Source organism: Felis catus, chromosome E3 (assembly GCF_018350175.1).
Source record: "Felis catus isolate Fca126 chromosome E3, F.catus_Fca126_mat1.0, whole genome shotgun sequence".
Classification (NCBI taxonomy): domain Eukaryota; kingdom Metazoa; phylum Chordata; class Mammalia; order Carnivora; family Felidae; genus Felis; species Felis catus.
Window position 1 is genome coordinate 40,996,433 of NC_058383.1, and position 15,209 is coordinate 41,011,641.

At 63.6% G+C, this 15,209-nt stretch overlaps 2 protein-coding genes across 6 annotated transcripts; both read left to right on the forward strand.

Annotated features, from left to right (window-relative positions):
• The first annotated feature begins 538 nt into the window (after nt 1-538).
• On the forward strand, nt 539-9,706 carry PGAP6 (post-glycosylphosphatidylinositol attachment to proteins 6). 4 transcript variants are annotated; one of them, XM_045047685.1, is made up of 13 exons: nt 539-723; nt 4,200-4,377; nt 4,480-4,672; nt 4,893-5,020; nt 5,212-5,480; nt 5,576-5,895; nt 6,281-6,371; nt 6,454-6,577; nt 7,008-7,144; nt 7,822-8,027; nt 8,115-8,261; nt 8,919-9,035; nt 9,451-9,706. In XM_045047685.1, the coding sequence occupies exons 1-13, from the start codon at nt 603-605 to the stop codon at nt 9,562-9,564; spliced, it is 2,145 nt and encodes a 714-aa protein (XP_044903620.1). In that variant the 5' UTR covers nt 539-602; the 3' UTR covers nt 9,565-9,706. The 4 variants fall into 4 exon arrangements, with proteins under 4 accessions (XP_044903620.1, XP_044903619.1, XP_023102210.2 ...); XM_045047684.1 differs by having other exon boundaries at nt 540-723; nt 9,302-9,706; XM_023246442.2 differs by having other exon boundaries at nt 544-723; nt 7,849-8,027; nt 9,302-9,706.
• A 1,300-nt stretch (nt 9,707-11,006) lies between these two features.
• Nucleotides 11,007-14,496, forward strand: MRPL28 (mitochondrial ribosomal protein L28). Of its 2 annotated transcripts, none has more exons than XM_006942515.4 (6): nt 11,007-11,164; nt 11,548-11,845; nt 12,578-12,730; nt 12,949-13,083; nt 13,174-13,260; nt 14,114-14,496. In XM_006942515.4, exons 2-6 carry the CDS (start codon nt 11,558-11,560, stop codon nt 14,219-14,221), a joined length of 771 nt encoding a protein of 256 aa, XP_006942577.1. In that variant the 5' UTR covers nt 11,007-11,164; nt 11,548-11,557; the 3' UTR covers nt 14,222-14,496. The 2 variants fall into 2 exon arrangements, with proteins under 2 accessions (XP_006942577.1, XP_003999122.1); XM_003999073.4 differs by having other exon boundaries at nt 11,162-11,227.
• Nucleotides 14,497-15,209: the final 713 nt, after the last annotated feature.

Consider the following 15,209-nt stretch of genomic DNA (forward strand, 5'->3'; position numbering starts at 1 on the left):
CCCGCGCCTTCTCCTTCCCACGTCCCCAGCGTCCCCTCAGTCCCACGTCCCCCGCGCGCCCTCCGTCCCACGTCCGCCGCGTGCCCCACTCGGTCCCGCTCCAGCCCTCTGCCCGCCCACCCGTGTCCCCTCGGTCCTCTGCCCCCGCGCGCCCCCTCGGTCCCACGTCCCTCGCGCCCCCTCCCTCCCGCGACTCCCCCGCGCCCTCGGTCCCACGTCCCCCGCGCGCCCCGCGTGACCCTCCACCCTATCTCGCCCTGCCTCCCGCATCTGCGCGCACGGCCATGGGTCGGCGTTCCCCTAAGTCGGCGACCTCCCCCAGCGCCCCCTCCGTCCCCACGTTGCCCTCCGCCCGCCTCGGCCCCCAGCCCGCATCCTTTCTGCGACCTCGGTCCCCTGGTCAGGCTCGGGCAGGGCACCCGCGGGGCGGGGCCTCGCAGGCGGAAGTGCCCGGGGCGCCGGCGGCTGGGACCGGCCGGGACGATGGGAGCCCGGGCAGAAGCGGCGGCGGGGGCCGCAGTGGCGGCGGAGGCTGCCCGGGCGGCGGCGGGGGCGGGCGGCCGGGGACGCGGTCCGGTTAGCGCCGGGCCGAGCGCGGAGCCATGGGCCGGGCTGGGACCGGCACCCGGGGCGCGGCGGTGGCGGTCGCGGTGGCGGGGCCGCTGCTGCTGCTGCTGCTCGCTGGGGCCCCGCCTGCGGCTGCCGGCGACGCCAAGAAGAGCGGTGAGCCCGCGCGGACCTGAGGGCGCCGTGGGGCGGGGGGAGGCGGGGGGCGGCCGGCGGCAGCCGGGAAGGGGGCGGGGTCGGGATTGTGACTCACCTGGGGTCGCCTGTGCGCTCACCTGGCGCGGGCCCGGGGCCCAGGTCCCCACGCCGGGCTGGGAGCTAAGGACAAGCCCTTGTGAGCATCCCCTGGTGGGCTGTCGCGGTGGCAAGGACGCCAGCGCCCCCTGCACTGTCCCCAGGGCCGGGTTCGGCCAGACGGGCCCCTCGTAGTGCGCTCTCCCTTTCTGCTTCCTCCCAACGCCTTTCGGTAGGGCACGACTGCTGCGCGGAGGGACGCGGAGGTGGAGGGGTGCAGGGGGACTCAACCCAGGGTCTAGCCGCAAGGCCCGCTGGGAAGAAGGGCTGTGTGGTGGGATCCAGGGCCCCCATGTGGCCTCTGAGAAGGGTGGAGTTGGGAGAAAGTTGCTTAGATCCTGGAGTGGAGCCGCGTCTTCACCCCTCCCACGGCGACAAGTGCAGTGACTTTGAACACCTGGCACTGCTTCTTGGAGGCTGGCCTCCCCGGTGGACCTGAGGGGCCTGGTGGGCCAGGTGGTTCTGCCCCTTGAAAGTCCGCACCCTGGGCTGAGCCCCCCATAGACCTGGAGACGCTGCCCCTCTGACCCGCCTGAGATAAGACCCTGGGAGTGCCGAGTGGTCTCCCCTGACTGTGGCCTGGGTCTTCCTGAGGGCCACTGGCTGGGCTGGCTGGGTTAGGGGGGCCCAGATGCCCCTCTGGGCAGCAGGTGGCTTATCCAGCACAGCCTGGAGCTCTCTCCCTCCACTCCCTGGCTCCCTGCCTCTCCCCCCCTTCTCTGAAACCCTCCAAGCTCCTATTTCCTTGAGGGCTGTGCCTCCGGTTTCTGAGCTTGGCACAGCTTGAAATGAAAGGTGTTTTCCCCTGAGACTGGCCCCCGATTCAACTGCTCCATTGGATTGCATATTGTCACCCTCACATGCACCTTTTTCTCCATCCTGGGTTCAGGGCTGGATGAGGGCTCACTGGTGAGGGGCTTAGGGAGATGGAAAACTTGGGGCAGCCCCTCACCTCCCAGGCCTGCTGAGGGGGCAGGCAGCTGTGTGGCCCTGGCTTCTAGGGTCTGTGCACTGGGTCCCTGTCCTGCTTCAGAGTGTGTGGGGTAGTGTGCCCTCACTTGGGTTCCCAGGACAGGCTCAGGGACTTTCTTTCCTTTCCCTGTAACCCTGTGTCCTTGGAGGGGACTGTGGTGTGCATGAAGCCTGTGCTCCCTGATATCAGAGGTGATGTGCTAATCGCCTGGTGTTCAGCAAGATGAGTGCCTGGGTATCTTGGGAAGGGAGGTCGGGCTGTAGAGCTGGGGTGCTGAGGGGCTGGAAGGGTTCTGCTTCTTAGGGTGACCTTGAGCAGGTCTCATCTCTCATGCACCTGCTGGAACTTCAGAGCTACCAACTGCATTCCAGGTGTGCTCAGGCTGGCACCCCAGGGCTGGTGGGGGCCAGAAGGCAAGGTACTGGGGGCCCAGCTGGCTGCCTGTTTCTCTCAGGCCCCCTGGTCCTGAGGTGGGGGTGGGGGCTGTCCTGCCTCAGCTCCCTAGCACTTTTCTCGGCCCCTTTCATCATGTTATCCTAAGGGCCACAGCCGCCTCAGGGGGAAGTTTGTGTTAGTTCAGTAGCTCCTGGCCTCCTAATATTCAGGCCACAGACCGCTGGATGGGACCATGTGGCCAGCAGCCACATGGAAAGTCTGGAGCTCGTCCTGCATGGAGCCCACCTCTTCACACCCCACTGTGTGGAGCTCCTTTGGAACTCAGACTGACTTCATAAGTGGGTTACTATCTTTTCTTGAGGTGACTCCATGGGAAGGTCAGCAGGCTGGCAGAAGGGTTGGTCACCTGGCCCCCTGACCTGCTCCTCCAGCTTACCTTGAGGGGCCCGGCCTGCTCTGCTGGGGTGGTGTCAGCCAGCCACTCTCCTGGTGGGGCAGAGAGAGGTCAGCTTGGAGGAGAGGAAGCCACACCCTACTGTGTCCACAGTGCATTTCTTCCAGAAGCACTTTAATATCCATTAACTTTGGAGGGCAGGGCACCTGAGAGGGGGTGGTGCCATCCACCTCAGCCAACTCACGAGGAAGCTGGAACCCAGAGAAAGGAAGGGACACTCAAGGTCACGGGAGGCATGAGGTCTGAGCTGCTGCTGGGCCTGGACTCCCCGGCACGCAACCCGGGCGCCTCATGGCTGGACCCCACATCTGCTTGTCTGCCCCTAAGAGCACAGAGAACACCCAGGGTGGGAACCCCAAGAAGGAGGGTTTGGGGGGCACATTCATGGTGTCGGGCACCGGTCCTGGTGCAGGTTGTACTCAGTGAGTGGACACTCCCAGGAGGGGCCTAGTCTAGGCTGGGGCCTCGGGCCTCTGTGCCGAGCCCCCGGACACTGAGCCAGTCCTCGAAAGGTTGGTGTGACAACAACTGAGTGTCAGTGCACGTGTGTAGAGGGGGGAGGGGAGGGGAGCCAGGGAGCCACCATGGTGGAGACCTGAGAGGTGTTCCGAGGGTGGGCACAGGGGCGCCCCAGGCTGGGGCCGCAGGCAGTCTGCTGCCAGGGGCCCCGGCCTTGTCCGTGCCACTCTGCATGGACACATGCCCACTAGAGCATGGGAACCAGCTGCCCCCCCCTCTTCACGGCTGGCCAGGCTTCCGGTCCAGGGTTCCCCTCCCCCCAGGGTATCCGCTTGCCACCTCTCTGGGTTGGTGGGGATTCAGGCTCAAGTCATCATGGGCCTGAACAGGTGGCCAGCCTCCAGACTTGAATCCCCTCACCTGTCAGGTGCAACCACGGCAGGCCCCACAGGCTCCACAGAACGGGGCAGGGAGGATCCGAGGAGGTGGGGGACCATCCTGGTATCCGGTGCCCAGGGCAGATGTGAGGCTGGGGCTGGGCTCCCACCCCGAACACTCCCCACGTCCCTCAGCCTCCACCTCTTGGCCCCAGACCTGCCAGGGCTGCACTGTGAGGGGGACTGAGTGAGGCCATGACAGGGTGCAGAAGGTGGGGGTCGGGGGACAGGCAGGGTGAGGTCTGTCCTGCTTCTAAGGTCTGAGGCATTTGGGGTGACACGCTGGGGGACTCGTTCTGGAAGCTACTACAGTGATAAGGGGTGCCCGGTGGGCGGGATGTGGGTGGTCTGGGCAGAGGTGGCAGAGAAATGGCTTCAGGGTCAGAGCCCGAGCCGCGGAGAGATGGATGGCGGGGGTGGAGACGTTGGATGCGTGGAAGCTGAGTGGGAGTGTGATGGCAGAGGGACACCTCGTGAGTCCCGGGCCCCTGCCGAGCGAGAGCCAGCCGCCGGGGCTGCCGGAGACAGCGAGAGGTCAGAGTCAGCGCGCCGGGCACCTGTCGCAGCCTCCGTGAGGACGTGGCGGCCTGGCCTGGCTGACGGCGCCGTGTCCCCGCAGACGTCAGGCTGGTGTCGGAGCAGTTCTCGCAGTCCCCACAGAAGCTGTCTTTCTACAGCTGGTACGGAAGCGCCAGGCTCTTCCATTTCCGCGTGCCCCCGGACACCGTGCTGCTGCGCTGGCTGCTGCAAGTGTCCCGGGGCGGCGGCCCTGCGTGCACCGACGTGGAGATCACTGTGTAGGTCCCCGCCCGCCCGCCCGCCCGCCTGCCGGCCCGCCTGCCCGCCCAGGCTCTCCCAGGCTCCACGCCCGACGCCTGTCCTGCTCTCCCTGCCTCCAGGTACTTCCGTTATGGCGCCCCTCCTGTCATCAATCCTCTGGACACCAGCTTCCCCGCCAACACCTCCGTGCAGCCCTCCTTCCTCATCAAGATGCTGCAGAGCAACGCGTCCGTCAACATCTCCCACCCAGCACCCGGGGACTGGTTTGTGGCCGCCCACCTGCCGCCCTCATCCCAGAAGATTGAGGTGAAGGTAAGGGGGCTGCCTTCCGGCGGTGCGGGGACAGGGCCCTCAGTGCATGAGTGCCCAGTGGCCATCATTGCCCTCCTCAGGGCAGACTTCTCTCTGGGTTCTGCTGCCCTGCTCTGGTCCAGTCCTGCCTGCCCCCTGTTCCACACCTGGGCCCTCTGGTCTGGCCCTGACCGCCCCATGTCTGCCTTTTCTTCTCCCCCGAACTTCACTCTCTCCCTAGGGTTTTGTGCCCACCTGTGCCTACATCTTCCAGCCGGACATGCTTGTCCTGCGGGCAGTCGAGGTGTTCATCCTGGAGCCTGATGTCCCCCTTCCACAGACTCTCCTGTCCCACCCCAGCTACCTCAAGTGAGTGGGGCCCTTGGGGAGGCCGAGCCTCCAGGTTGGGTAGAGTGGGCGCTCCCACCATCCTCAGTGTGTGGGCCTGGGTCTCGGGGCCGGATGCCCAGCCCCCTTTGGGCAATATCCTGGGTGAGACTGACACAGGAGGGAGCTGGGGGCCACAGGGCCTGAGCGAGACCGCATCCCCTTGGCCGCAGAATCTTCATCCCTGAGAATACCCGGGAGCTGCGGCTGGAGCTGCAGGGCTGTGCGACCAACGGGAGTCTGGGCTGCCCTGTTCGCCTTACTGTGGGCTCGGCCACCCTGCCCAGAAACTTCCAGAAGGTGCTCACGTGCATTAGCCCCAGTTGGGCCTGCCACCTGCTGTTGCCTTCGCCGCCCTGGGACCGGTGGCTGCAAGTGACAGCCAGGAGCCTGGCCGGGCCTCATGTGTCGGTGGCCTTCAGGGCTGTAGCTGCGCTCACAGGTGGGCCGTGTGGAGAGGGCAGGGTGCGGGTGACTCTGCCCCCTGCCACCAACTCCCGGGACTTCCTGCGCCTGAGCCCCTTGTCCTCCTGACAGCCTGCAGGCCATGGACCCTGAACTCCCAGCACCTCTTGCCGAGCGGCACAAACCAGAGCTGTAACGCCTCCGCTGGCCTGCTGCCCCCAAGCCCCGGCTCCCGTGGCCCGGGCAGGAGCAGCAGGCTGGGCAGCGGGCCCTTCTGCCTCATGAGCTACCCGGTCCTTCGTGAAGACATGGACGTGGTATCTGTACGCTTCCGGCCCGTGGACAGGGTCTCCATGCTGGTGCAGTCAGCCGTGCCCTCGGTGCTGCGGCTGCACCTCAACACTGGCATGGACAGCGGGGGCTCCCTCACCGTGTCCCTGCAGAGCAACCAGGTACCTTTGTCTGGGAGCACCCCGTGGCCTGGCTCAGCTCCGGGCTCACACCTGGCCGGGCTGAGGGATGCGGCTCAGGTCTTCCTGCGCTGACTTTGGTGCGGGGACGAGGTCAGCCTTTCAGGCAACAAGATGACCCCAACGGGTGTTGGGGCAGAACAGGGGTTCTTTTTCAGGAAAGGAAGGAGTGTTCTATAGGCTGTATCTAAGGGAATGGGGCTGTGTGTGGGATCAGCCTGGGTGTCCGCAGGCCTGTAAGGAAGGGTCCCGGCGGGGCCCTGGGCCAGCAGGAGCCACAGACAATGGTGCCCAGCACCAGACAGAGCGGGAACTTTGGGCAGCTGCCCCGGGGCTGGGGCTGACTGTGCACGGCCTCTCCTTCCAGACCGCGGTCACCAACAACACCTTGGTCGTGGTCTGCGTGAATGCGGCCTCGCCCTTCCTCAGCTTCAACACGTCGCTCAACTGTACTACAGGTACGGGCAGGCAGCATCTGGCCAAGCAACCCAGGCCAGCCCCTCTGGCCACCTCTGATCACGCCTTCCCACTTCCCTACAGCCTTCTTCCAGGGCTACCCCCTGTCTCTGAGCGCCTCATCACGCCAGGCCGAACTCGTCATCCCCTATCCAGAGACAGACAACTGGTACCTCTCCCTGCAGCTCGTATGCCCCGAGAGTCCTGAGTAAGTACACGCGGGGGCTACCGGCTGGGGCAGGCAGCTGGATCATTGCATCAGGACCATGCCTGGGGCTGCCCAGGTCCAAGTCTGGGAGTGACCAAGCTTTCTACAAGCCCCACGGGGTCAGTTGCCCCCTGGGGGTTGTGAAGCGTCCCTCTCCTCCATCTGGTCACTCTCCTTGCTGCAGCCCTGGGCATCAGGACACGAGGAGGGGTACCAGTCCAGGCACAGCCCTGGGAGACTGGGACTCAGGGAATAGCAATGGGGACAGGGCATCTCGGCCTCAGCAGAGCTCACAGCTGCCGACCTCTGAGGCTTGGAGCCTGGGGGCCTCGAGTCTGGGGTCATGCGTCCGAGAGCCTGCTGGGAGCAGTGACAGGGGACTGGCTACCAGCTGTCAGCAGCTAGCCCTCCTGTGGCTCCTTCCTCACAGGGAGTGTGAGCAGACCTCGGTCCTCGTGGAGACCACCTTGTACTTGGTGCCTTGCCTGAATGACTGTGGACCCTACGGCCAGTGTCTTCTGCTGCGCAGACACAGCTACTTGTATGCGGGCTGCAGCTGCAAGGCAGGTGAGCGCCAGGCCTGGGTGCTTCCAGACACTTTCTTTGTCAAGTTTATTGATTTATTTTGGGAGAGAGAGAGAGAGAGAGAGAGAGAGAGCGAGCCTGAGTGGGGGAGGGGAGAGACAGAGAGGGAGAGAGAGAAAATCCCAAGCAGGCTCTACACTGTCAGCACCCAGCCCGACACGGGGCTTGAACTGACGAACTGTGAGATGGTGACTCTAGCCAACATCAGGAGTCGGTCACTTAACCAACTTAGCCACCCGGGCGCCCCCACTTTTTTTTTAAGTTTATTTATTTAAGTAATCTCTACACGTGGGGCTCAAACTCATGACCTTGAGATCAAGAGTTGCATGTTCCTCTGGCTGAGCCAGCCAGGCGCCCTGCCTGCAGACGTTTTCCCCTTGGCTTCTGAGCCCGGCGCCGTCCTCTGGGAGCCCACATCAGCTCTGCCGCGGCTGGAGAGTGACCCTGCAGAACAAGTGCAGACGCCCCCTCCCCATTCCTACCATGTCTCCTCAATCCCCCCACAGGCACAGAGTGGCACCCCCAGACCTAGTGCTGCCTCCTGACCTTGGACTCCCCTGCCCACACCTGCCCCCGTCTGTCCCAGCCTGCTCCTGGGTGAGGAGGGGGCTTCTGTGCAGAGCTCTAGGTGAGGGGTACGCCCCCTCTCCTGGCCTCAGCCCCCTTGGCGTCGCCTTGGCCCACAGGCTGGCGTGGGTGGAGCTGCACGGACAACAGCACAGCCCAGACGGTGGCCCAGCAGAGGGTGGCCACCCTCCTTCTCACCCTCAGCAACCTCATGTTCCTGGCTCCCATTGCCATCTCCGTGCACCGCCTCCTCCTGGTGGAGGCCTCCGTCTATGCCTACACCATGTTCTTCTCCACGGTAGGCTGGCCTCACTCCCCTGGGGACTTGGGCGGGGGCAGGGCGGGGGGGGGGGGATGGGCTGCCGCTCACCGGCCTGCTCCGCAGTTCTACCATGCCTGTGACCAGCCCGGGGAGGCGGTGCTGTGCATCCTCAGCTATGACACATTGCAGTACTGCGACTTTCTGGGCTCTGGGGTGTCCATCTGGGTCACCATCCTCTGCATGGCGCGGCTGAAGGCGGCCTTGAAACATGTGAGTGGCTCCTGACACCCGAGTCTGGGCTCTAGGGGAGCAGAGGCCCGGCATGCAGCACGTTGAAGAAGACCCCAGAAAGCAGGCTCAGCTCTTAGAAACTGCTCATCTCTTGTGATGACCATTTGCCTGCTGGCAGAAGGTGCCGGTAGCGGTGAGGGGGCTGCTGCTTAGAGGCCGCCAGGAAAGAAAGGTGGTGGGCAGGGTGCAGTGAGGGCCCCAGCCCGTCTCTCCCAGAGCCCCATTCGGAGAGGAGGCCTAGAGCCCCACCCCTAGGCCAGACCTCCCCAATAAGCCCCAGCTCTGCTCCTGCAGTCCCTGGTGCTCGGGACATTTTGGGGACTTTTCTGTGTCAGCTGGCCCTGGCTGATAGAGACACGTGCCCCTGGTACCTTGTCTGGCCAAGTTTGTGCCTGAGAAATCCACCTGTGGACAGATAGGTGGGAGCGTGGGGTCCCGGCAACGCGCGAGCTGGACGAGAGGCCCTCCCTCCCAGCCACCAGAGCAGGACAGAGCGGGGCAGCAGCCTGGGGGGGGCGGGGGGCGGGGGGATGGCACACATGCCCGGTCCACCTGTCCTGCTAGACCTTGTTCTGTCAGGAATGACTCTGGCTGAGGGTCCATGTGACCCTGCGGTCATCCCTGTGTCTTGCCCAGGTCCTGTTTCTCCTGGGCACACTGGTCTTCGCCATGTCCTTGCAGCTGGACCGCAGGGGTGCCTGGAATATGATGGGGCCTTGTCTCTTTGCCTTTGTGGTTATGGTCACCATGTGGGTAAGGAGCTGGGGCAGGTCCTGCCCAGCCCCCTGGCCCCGGGGGAGGGGGCGGGATTGGAGAGAATCGGGGCTCCCCACAGACTCTTTCCCCGGGGGAAGAGAGCCTGGCCCTTCATTCTGGCCATGTCTCTGGGCCTGGGCCCGAGTCCTGGCCTTGAGTCCTCTCCAAGCAGCCACACACGGCCCCACTGCCCAGACCCGGTGGGCCCCTGGGAACTGTGTCCACAGCCTCCTGTGCCGTCGCTCACGGGCGGTTTCCTCCAGGTGTACCGCTGCGGGCACCGGCGCCAGTGCTACCCGACCTCCTGGCAGCGCTGGGGCTTTTTCCTCCTGCCCGGCATCTCCATGGCCGCTGTGGCTGTGGCCATCTACACCTCTATGATGACCAGTGACAACTATTACTACACCCACAGTATCTGGCACATGCTGCTGGCGGGAAGTGCGGCCTTCCTGCTGCCGCCGCGAGAGGAGCACACCGAGCCCTGGGCCTGCTCGCAGAAGCTCACGTGCCGCTATCAGATCTGTAAGAGCCACCGAGAGGAGCTGTACGCGGTGACGTGACATGGCCGGCTCGGGGACGCTGTGATGATGAACCTCACTGGCCAGGGATATGACCGAAGAACGAGTCTGTCCAGACCGATTTCCAACTGAATAAAATTGCCCTGTGCACCCTTTTGCTTCCTCCTGGGGAGAGGACCACACCTCCCACCTGCCTTGTGCCTGCCAGGTGCTGGCTCCCGTGGCCCCTCCACAGGTCCCAGCTGGTGTCTGCAGGGGCCCCTGGGGCCTGGGCCTGGCTGCCTGGAGACCACAGGTACCATACAGGGCCAGGTTCTGTGTTCTTCTGGCGTAGAGATGCTTGGACATGTGGAGAAAGACTCCCCCATTGCCCCATTCCCCTGTGAGGTTGTGATGTGACACCCAAGGGGACAAGGGACACCTGAACTCACCTCCCACAGGCCCCGCCCCACTGGGCCTGGGAGCTGTGCCCTCCCTGCCTCCCTGATGCCAGCCTTCCTCAAGCATGGGGATGCTTCCCACCGATGCAGTAGTGTGGGGGGAGGTGTCCGTAGTCCCCAGGGAGCTGATGGGCACTGGGGCTGCCATGAGTGACATGGAGAGGCTGGCATTTGGCTGTCTGGTCCTGCTCTGCCCCTCCCTTTGGCTCTCAGCTTTGGAGCTGCAGGCCCTTGAGAAGGGCTTCTTTGGGAGGGGCTGCCGAGCTGCTCTAGGGGTGTGATACAACCTGGCACACTTTGCCCCAGGTCCGTGCCTTCAGCCTTCCCTGGGGTTCCTGGGACCTTGTCTGGAACTCAGAAGGATGAGTTGCTCCCCGGAGAGGAGGTGATGACTGTAGCCCTGCACCGGGCTCAACTGTGTGTTTGGGGAAGGGCTTCCCAGAGATCTGGCTGGGCCTTTATGCCTCCTCTGTGGGAGAAGCAGGATAAGGGGGGCTGACTGCCCCAGGGTCAGTGCCCTGCCCCTCCCCTAAGACAAAACTGCAGTGGGCTGCTGCTATAGGACCAGGGGAGGTGGCCACAGGAAGCGAGGCCGCTGTGGGTGGGGTGCGGGCACGCAGCCCAGCCCATCCTGCCTACTGGCTGCGGGGGGTTTCCCTTCTTGGTCCTGTCCAAGGTGTGGCCTCCCTGGAGGCCTCCCCCACCCCTTTCACCCTGCACTTGGCCACTAGGTCACTCAAGGCTTGTAAAGGGGAGACATTTATATATGGTGTTTTGGGGGGTAAAAAATTTTAAGACAAGAGGACATATTTTTATGTAGCCCTTCTTTCGCTGTGATTGATGAATTTAATATTCTACAGTGATATTTCAAGACACAAGCGTTTTTCATTGATTTCTGCTCTCCTTCGGGGAGGAGGGGGAGTGGGACCTGGGATGACAAGCTCCGCCCCGCCCTGCCCCCGGCTCCGCTCGAGGCAAAAGGGGCCTCATTTGCTGACGGTGCCTGGAACCGCCGCCGTCACTGCAGGACGTTTTGCACGGTCCCTAAAGGCGGGAAAGGGGGCGGGACGAGGGTAGACGGACGGGCTTTTCAGCCAGTCAGCGGCGGATAGCGGGCCAAGCTCTGCGTCAGGACTTCTGGTTCCGGTGGGGCGCGGAACTTGGAGAGGTACGCGGTGCAGGGGTCGGAGGGTCCGCGGTTCGGGTCACTGGGGCGGAGTAGGGGCCGCAGGTCGGGGCCAGGGTCTAGAGTCAGGGGGCGGGGGGCGAAGCCGCGCGGGTAGTCCGGGTCGGGGTCAGAAGTCAAGAGGCCGGCGTCGAGGGTCAGGGCCGCGCCGGTAGTCTGGGTCGGAAGTCGGGGTCGGAGGTCCAGGCCGCGCGGGGGGGGGGGGGGGGGGGGGGGCGGGGGCGGGAGTCAGGGGTCTGGTGTCGGAGGTCTGGGTCGGGATCGGGAGTCTACCAGCTGGCGTCGGGGGTCAGGGCCGGAGTGCGTCCGGGCTGCGGAGTGACGGCGGCCCGCCCCCCGCCCCTTGCCCCCCTCCTCCCTTCCAGGCTCGCCGCGATGCCCCTGCACAAGGTCCCGGTTGGTCTTTGGAAACAGCTCCGACTGCGGGAGGGTATCTGCTCCCGCTTGCCCCGGCACTACCTGCGCTCGCAGGAGCCTGCGCGAACGCCCACTCCTGTGCACTACAGGCCGCATGGGGTTAAGTTCAAGATCAACCCCAAGAATGGGCAGCGGGAGCGTGTGGAGGATGTGCCCGTTCCCATTTACTACCCGCCAGAGTCCCAGCTGGGGCTCTGGGGTGGGGAGGGCTGGGTCCTGGGTCACAGATACACCAACAACGACAAGGTACGTGAGCAGGACAGGCTGGGGGTGGGGGCGGGGGGCCGCTCCTCTGGGTTTTGCTGCTCCGGGCTCAGTGCTGTGTTCCAAAGGTGGGCGTGGAGGGCCGGGGGCCGGGTGGTGCGCTTACAGTATGGTGCAGACACCGCTCCGTTGAAGAGGCATGCTCGTTTGTGAAGACGCGTTTCTGGCAAACGTTACTCTGCGAAACCAGTTGGGTATCCTGAGACAGGGCGGTGGTCTGTACCAGAAACAGTAAGTGCAGAGACCCTGGGGTGGGTACGAGATCAAGTGTAGGGATGAGGAGTGAGGGGATCTGTGCGTGAGAGGAGGTAGGGGGAGGTCAGGTCTTCAGTCACCTGTTGGCTTGACATGCCACAGTGTGTCTGTGACACGTACAGGGCTGGCACTACCACCTTGTCATCGCAATTAGGACGTCAGCCCTGCGTACGGTGCAGTCTCCAGTGGGCAGTCTGGAGGGCCTGCTGAGCCCCCTGCCTCGTGGCTCTCAGGCTGACATCTCCCTTTGCCCTTGGTCCCTTGGTCCCTGGTTTGGAATGTGATGGCCTGTGGACCACGGAGTTATGGTCGTACATGTGGAACACGCACCAGCAACCCAGGCAGGGTCAGGAGGTGCCAGACTGGCTGAGGAGAAGCTGATCTCTGGGTCCACAGGTGGGGGCTGGTCCTCTGGCTCCGTGTCCTGAGTCTCAGGTAGGTTCTCTGTTGTTCCTTTAGCTCTCCAAGAGGGTGAAGAAGGTGTGGAAACCACAGCTGTTTCAGCGCCAGCTCTACAGTGAGATACTGGACACGAAATTCACCGTCACAGTGACCATGCGGACCCTGGACCTTATTGACGAGGCTTACGGGTTCGACTTCTACATCCTCAAGGCAAGCGGGGAGGGGGGTCAGGGCTCTGCGGGTCAGCACACAGTGGAGTCTCCTGGCTAGTGAGAGACTTGGTGGGGCACACCTGTGTCAGCTCACAGTCCTTTGTCCTGTGACGGCCTGGGGCCCTCCACCTGCCCCGGAGGCGCCTGGTGGGGTCAGCCCTCGGGTGGGCGGGGCATGGGCAGCCACACCTGGCCCCACGCGTAGCCTCCTGCCAGACTCCGAAGGAGGACCTGTGTTCCAAGTTCGGGATGGACCTGAAGCGAGGGATGCTGCTGCGGCTGGCCCGACAGGACCCCGAGCTGCACCCAGACAACCCCAAGAAGCGGGCCGCCATCTACGAAAAGTACAAGGTAAGGGCTTTGGCTCGTACTTCCTGCTCCTTGAGGGCCCTGTTGGCTGGTGCCTCTGGCCTCATTGTGGGCCTGGTCCCTCCTGTGCAGGAGTTTGTCATCCCAGAGGCAGAGGCTGAGTGGGTCGGCCTGACGCTAGACGAGGCTTTGGAGAAGCAGAGGCTCCTGGAGGAGCAGGTGAGCATGTGTGAGCACCAACCGCTGAGCACTAGCAGGCAGATGGGGTGGGGGCAGGGCTGCCTTGGGGAACCTGGGCTGGTGGCCACTGCCCTGGGTGGGTCTGGGGAGGAGCCGCCCCAATGGAGCCATGGTCTTGGGTTCCCTGTAGCGCGTGCCCTCCCCTCGAGGGTCTGACCCTCTCCTGTCTACCACCCCCACCCCGCCCCCGGCTAGCTTCATAAGTTTATGGACAAAAAGACTCTTGGTGGCACCTTTGGTTTATTTGGCTGCCTAACGCCTTCTTGCCCTGCGGTCTTCCTGTTAGTGAGTTGAGGTCTTTCTTTTTTTTTCTTTTTTCTTTTTTAATGTTTGAGAGAGAGAGAGAAAGAGCGTGAGCGGGGGAGGGGCAGAGAGAGAGGGAGACGCAGACTCCAAAGCAGGCTCCAGGCTATGAGATGTCAGCACAGAGCTTGACTCGGGGCTCGAACTCGTGAGCCATGAGATCATGACCTGAGTGGAAGCCAGAAGCTTGACCGACTAAGCCCCTAGGCACCCCTAGTTGAGGTCTTTTTGTGTGTGTACCCTAGAAGGGTCTGAGCTTGTGGTCGCTACTGGAAAAGGGAACCCACACGGCACAGCAGCCACTGCCCCTTTTCTCTGCCACCTTAACTGTAGCCACAGATGCCTGATCCCTATGTCCCAAGGGAAGGTGGCCCCTGTCTCATGGACAGGGTCACTGTCCTCTGGACCGGTGGCTGTAGCCAAGCCTGAGGGGTCCAGTCTTCTTGTGCCAGATTCCTCTTGGTATTTGGCCAACTGGATTCGGACCTTCCCCAGAGCAACTTATCCTGACCCTGTCTCACTCCCATAGGACCCGACTCCTCTGTTCAAGGTCTACGTGGAGAGGCTGATTGAGCGGCTTCAGCACCAGACACTGTCTGAGCCAGTGGTAGTGCAGAAGAGAGCCAACAAGAACTGACCGCACAGTGACCCACGCCAGACAGCCACGCGCAGCCACCCCACCCTGCGGCACCGTGGACACTGAGCCTGGGGTGGTGGCGAGGGCCGTATTTGGGTAGTGGATGAACTCGTTCTTGTGTGCTGACTCAGTAGCTCCCGGGGTGGGTGAGCTTTGTGGAGGCCCCAAGGGGCCTTTTGCCCCAGGATCCTAAGAGGTCTGGGGCCGTCTTGCTGCCTCTGTGGCACCCCCTCCCCCCTGAAGTGGGGGCAGCACAAGTAAAGTCTGAGCCGGGCCATGTGTGTGCTGCTTTGCTGGGAGGAGCGGAGCTCTCCTGAGTAGTCCTCGACCTCGTCACTCCCTGCCCCAGGGACCCGGGATGTGGCCGAGCTCTTTTCCTCTGGGAGAGAGTCTAGTGTAGTTGAAGACGTCTTGCAATAGGTCCTTCCCCGATTGCACTTCTCCACCCATCCGGAGTGTTCTCCAGAGCGGGGGCAGGGAGGCTGTGGCTTGACTTGGGGTGACAGGGAAAGATCTGTGCTGGCCATTCAGGGTGGCAAGCGCCCCTACCGGGTCGGTAGGTGCAGGGATGGGATTCCCAGGGGGAGGCTGGGCCAGGTACCTGAGCCCGCTCCTGCCCTGAAATTTGGGGGTACTTTGACCCTCTTCCGCAACCCTTCCTTGGGAGTACTGAGCTTTGAGACCCATTCAGATCTCTCTGGGAGCACAGGGAGGGACTCCCCTGACCTGGTTCTGGCAGCTGACCCAGGAACACCCAGATCTTCTGAGGGCTGTTGTGGAAGTGAGGACATCTGGGCTGTGTTCCCGGAGGTGGAGGCCAGAGGGAGCGTGCAGCTGGCCCAGTGGGCAGGGCTGGGCAGTGAACACAGCCTCAGGAGGGTCCTGGAGATCCCACAGCATAGGGAGGTCATCTAGGGTCGGGGCCTGCCCTCTGTGGAGTGATCCTGAGGTGTCTACGAAGCCGGGAAATGCTGTCATCAGTCCCGAC

Excerpts from the sequence above, each read along its gene's own strand:
- PGAP6 (XM_045047684.1), top strand. The coding sequence starts at position 603 with ATGGGCCGGGCTGGGACCGGCACCCGGGGCGCGGCGGTGGCGGTCGCG. Across the intron at positions 6,578-7,007 it reads GTATGCCCCGAGAGTCCTGA|GGAGTGTGAGCAGACCTCGG; the intron begins GTAAGTACACGC and ends CCTTCCTCACAG. Across the intron at positions 9,036-9,301 it reads TGGTTATGGTCACCATGTGG|GTGTACCGCTGCGGGCACCG; the intron begins GTAAGGAGCTGG and ends GGTTTCCTCCAG.
- MRPL28 (XM_006942515.4), top strand. The coding sequence starts at position 11,558 with ATGCCCCTGCACAAGGTCCCGGTTGGTCTTTGGAAACAGCTCCGACTG. Across the intron at positions 11,846-12,577 it reads GATACACCAACAACGACAAG|CTCTCCAAGAGGGTGAAGAA; the intron begins GTACGTGAGCAG and ends TTGTTCCTTTAG. Across the intron at positions 13,084-13,173 it reads CCATCTACGAAAAGTACAAG|GAGTTTGTCATCCCAGAGGC; the intron begins GTAAGGGCTTTG and ends CCTCCTGTGCAG.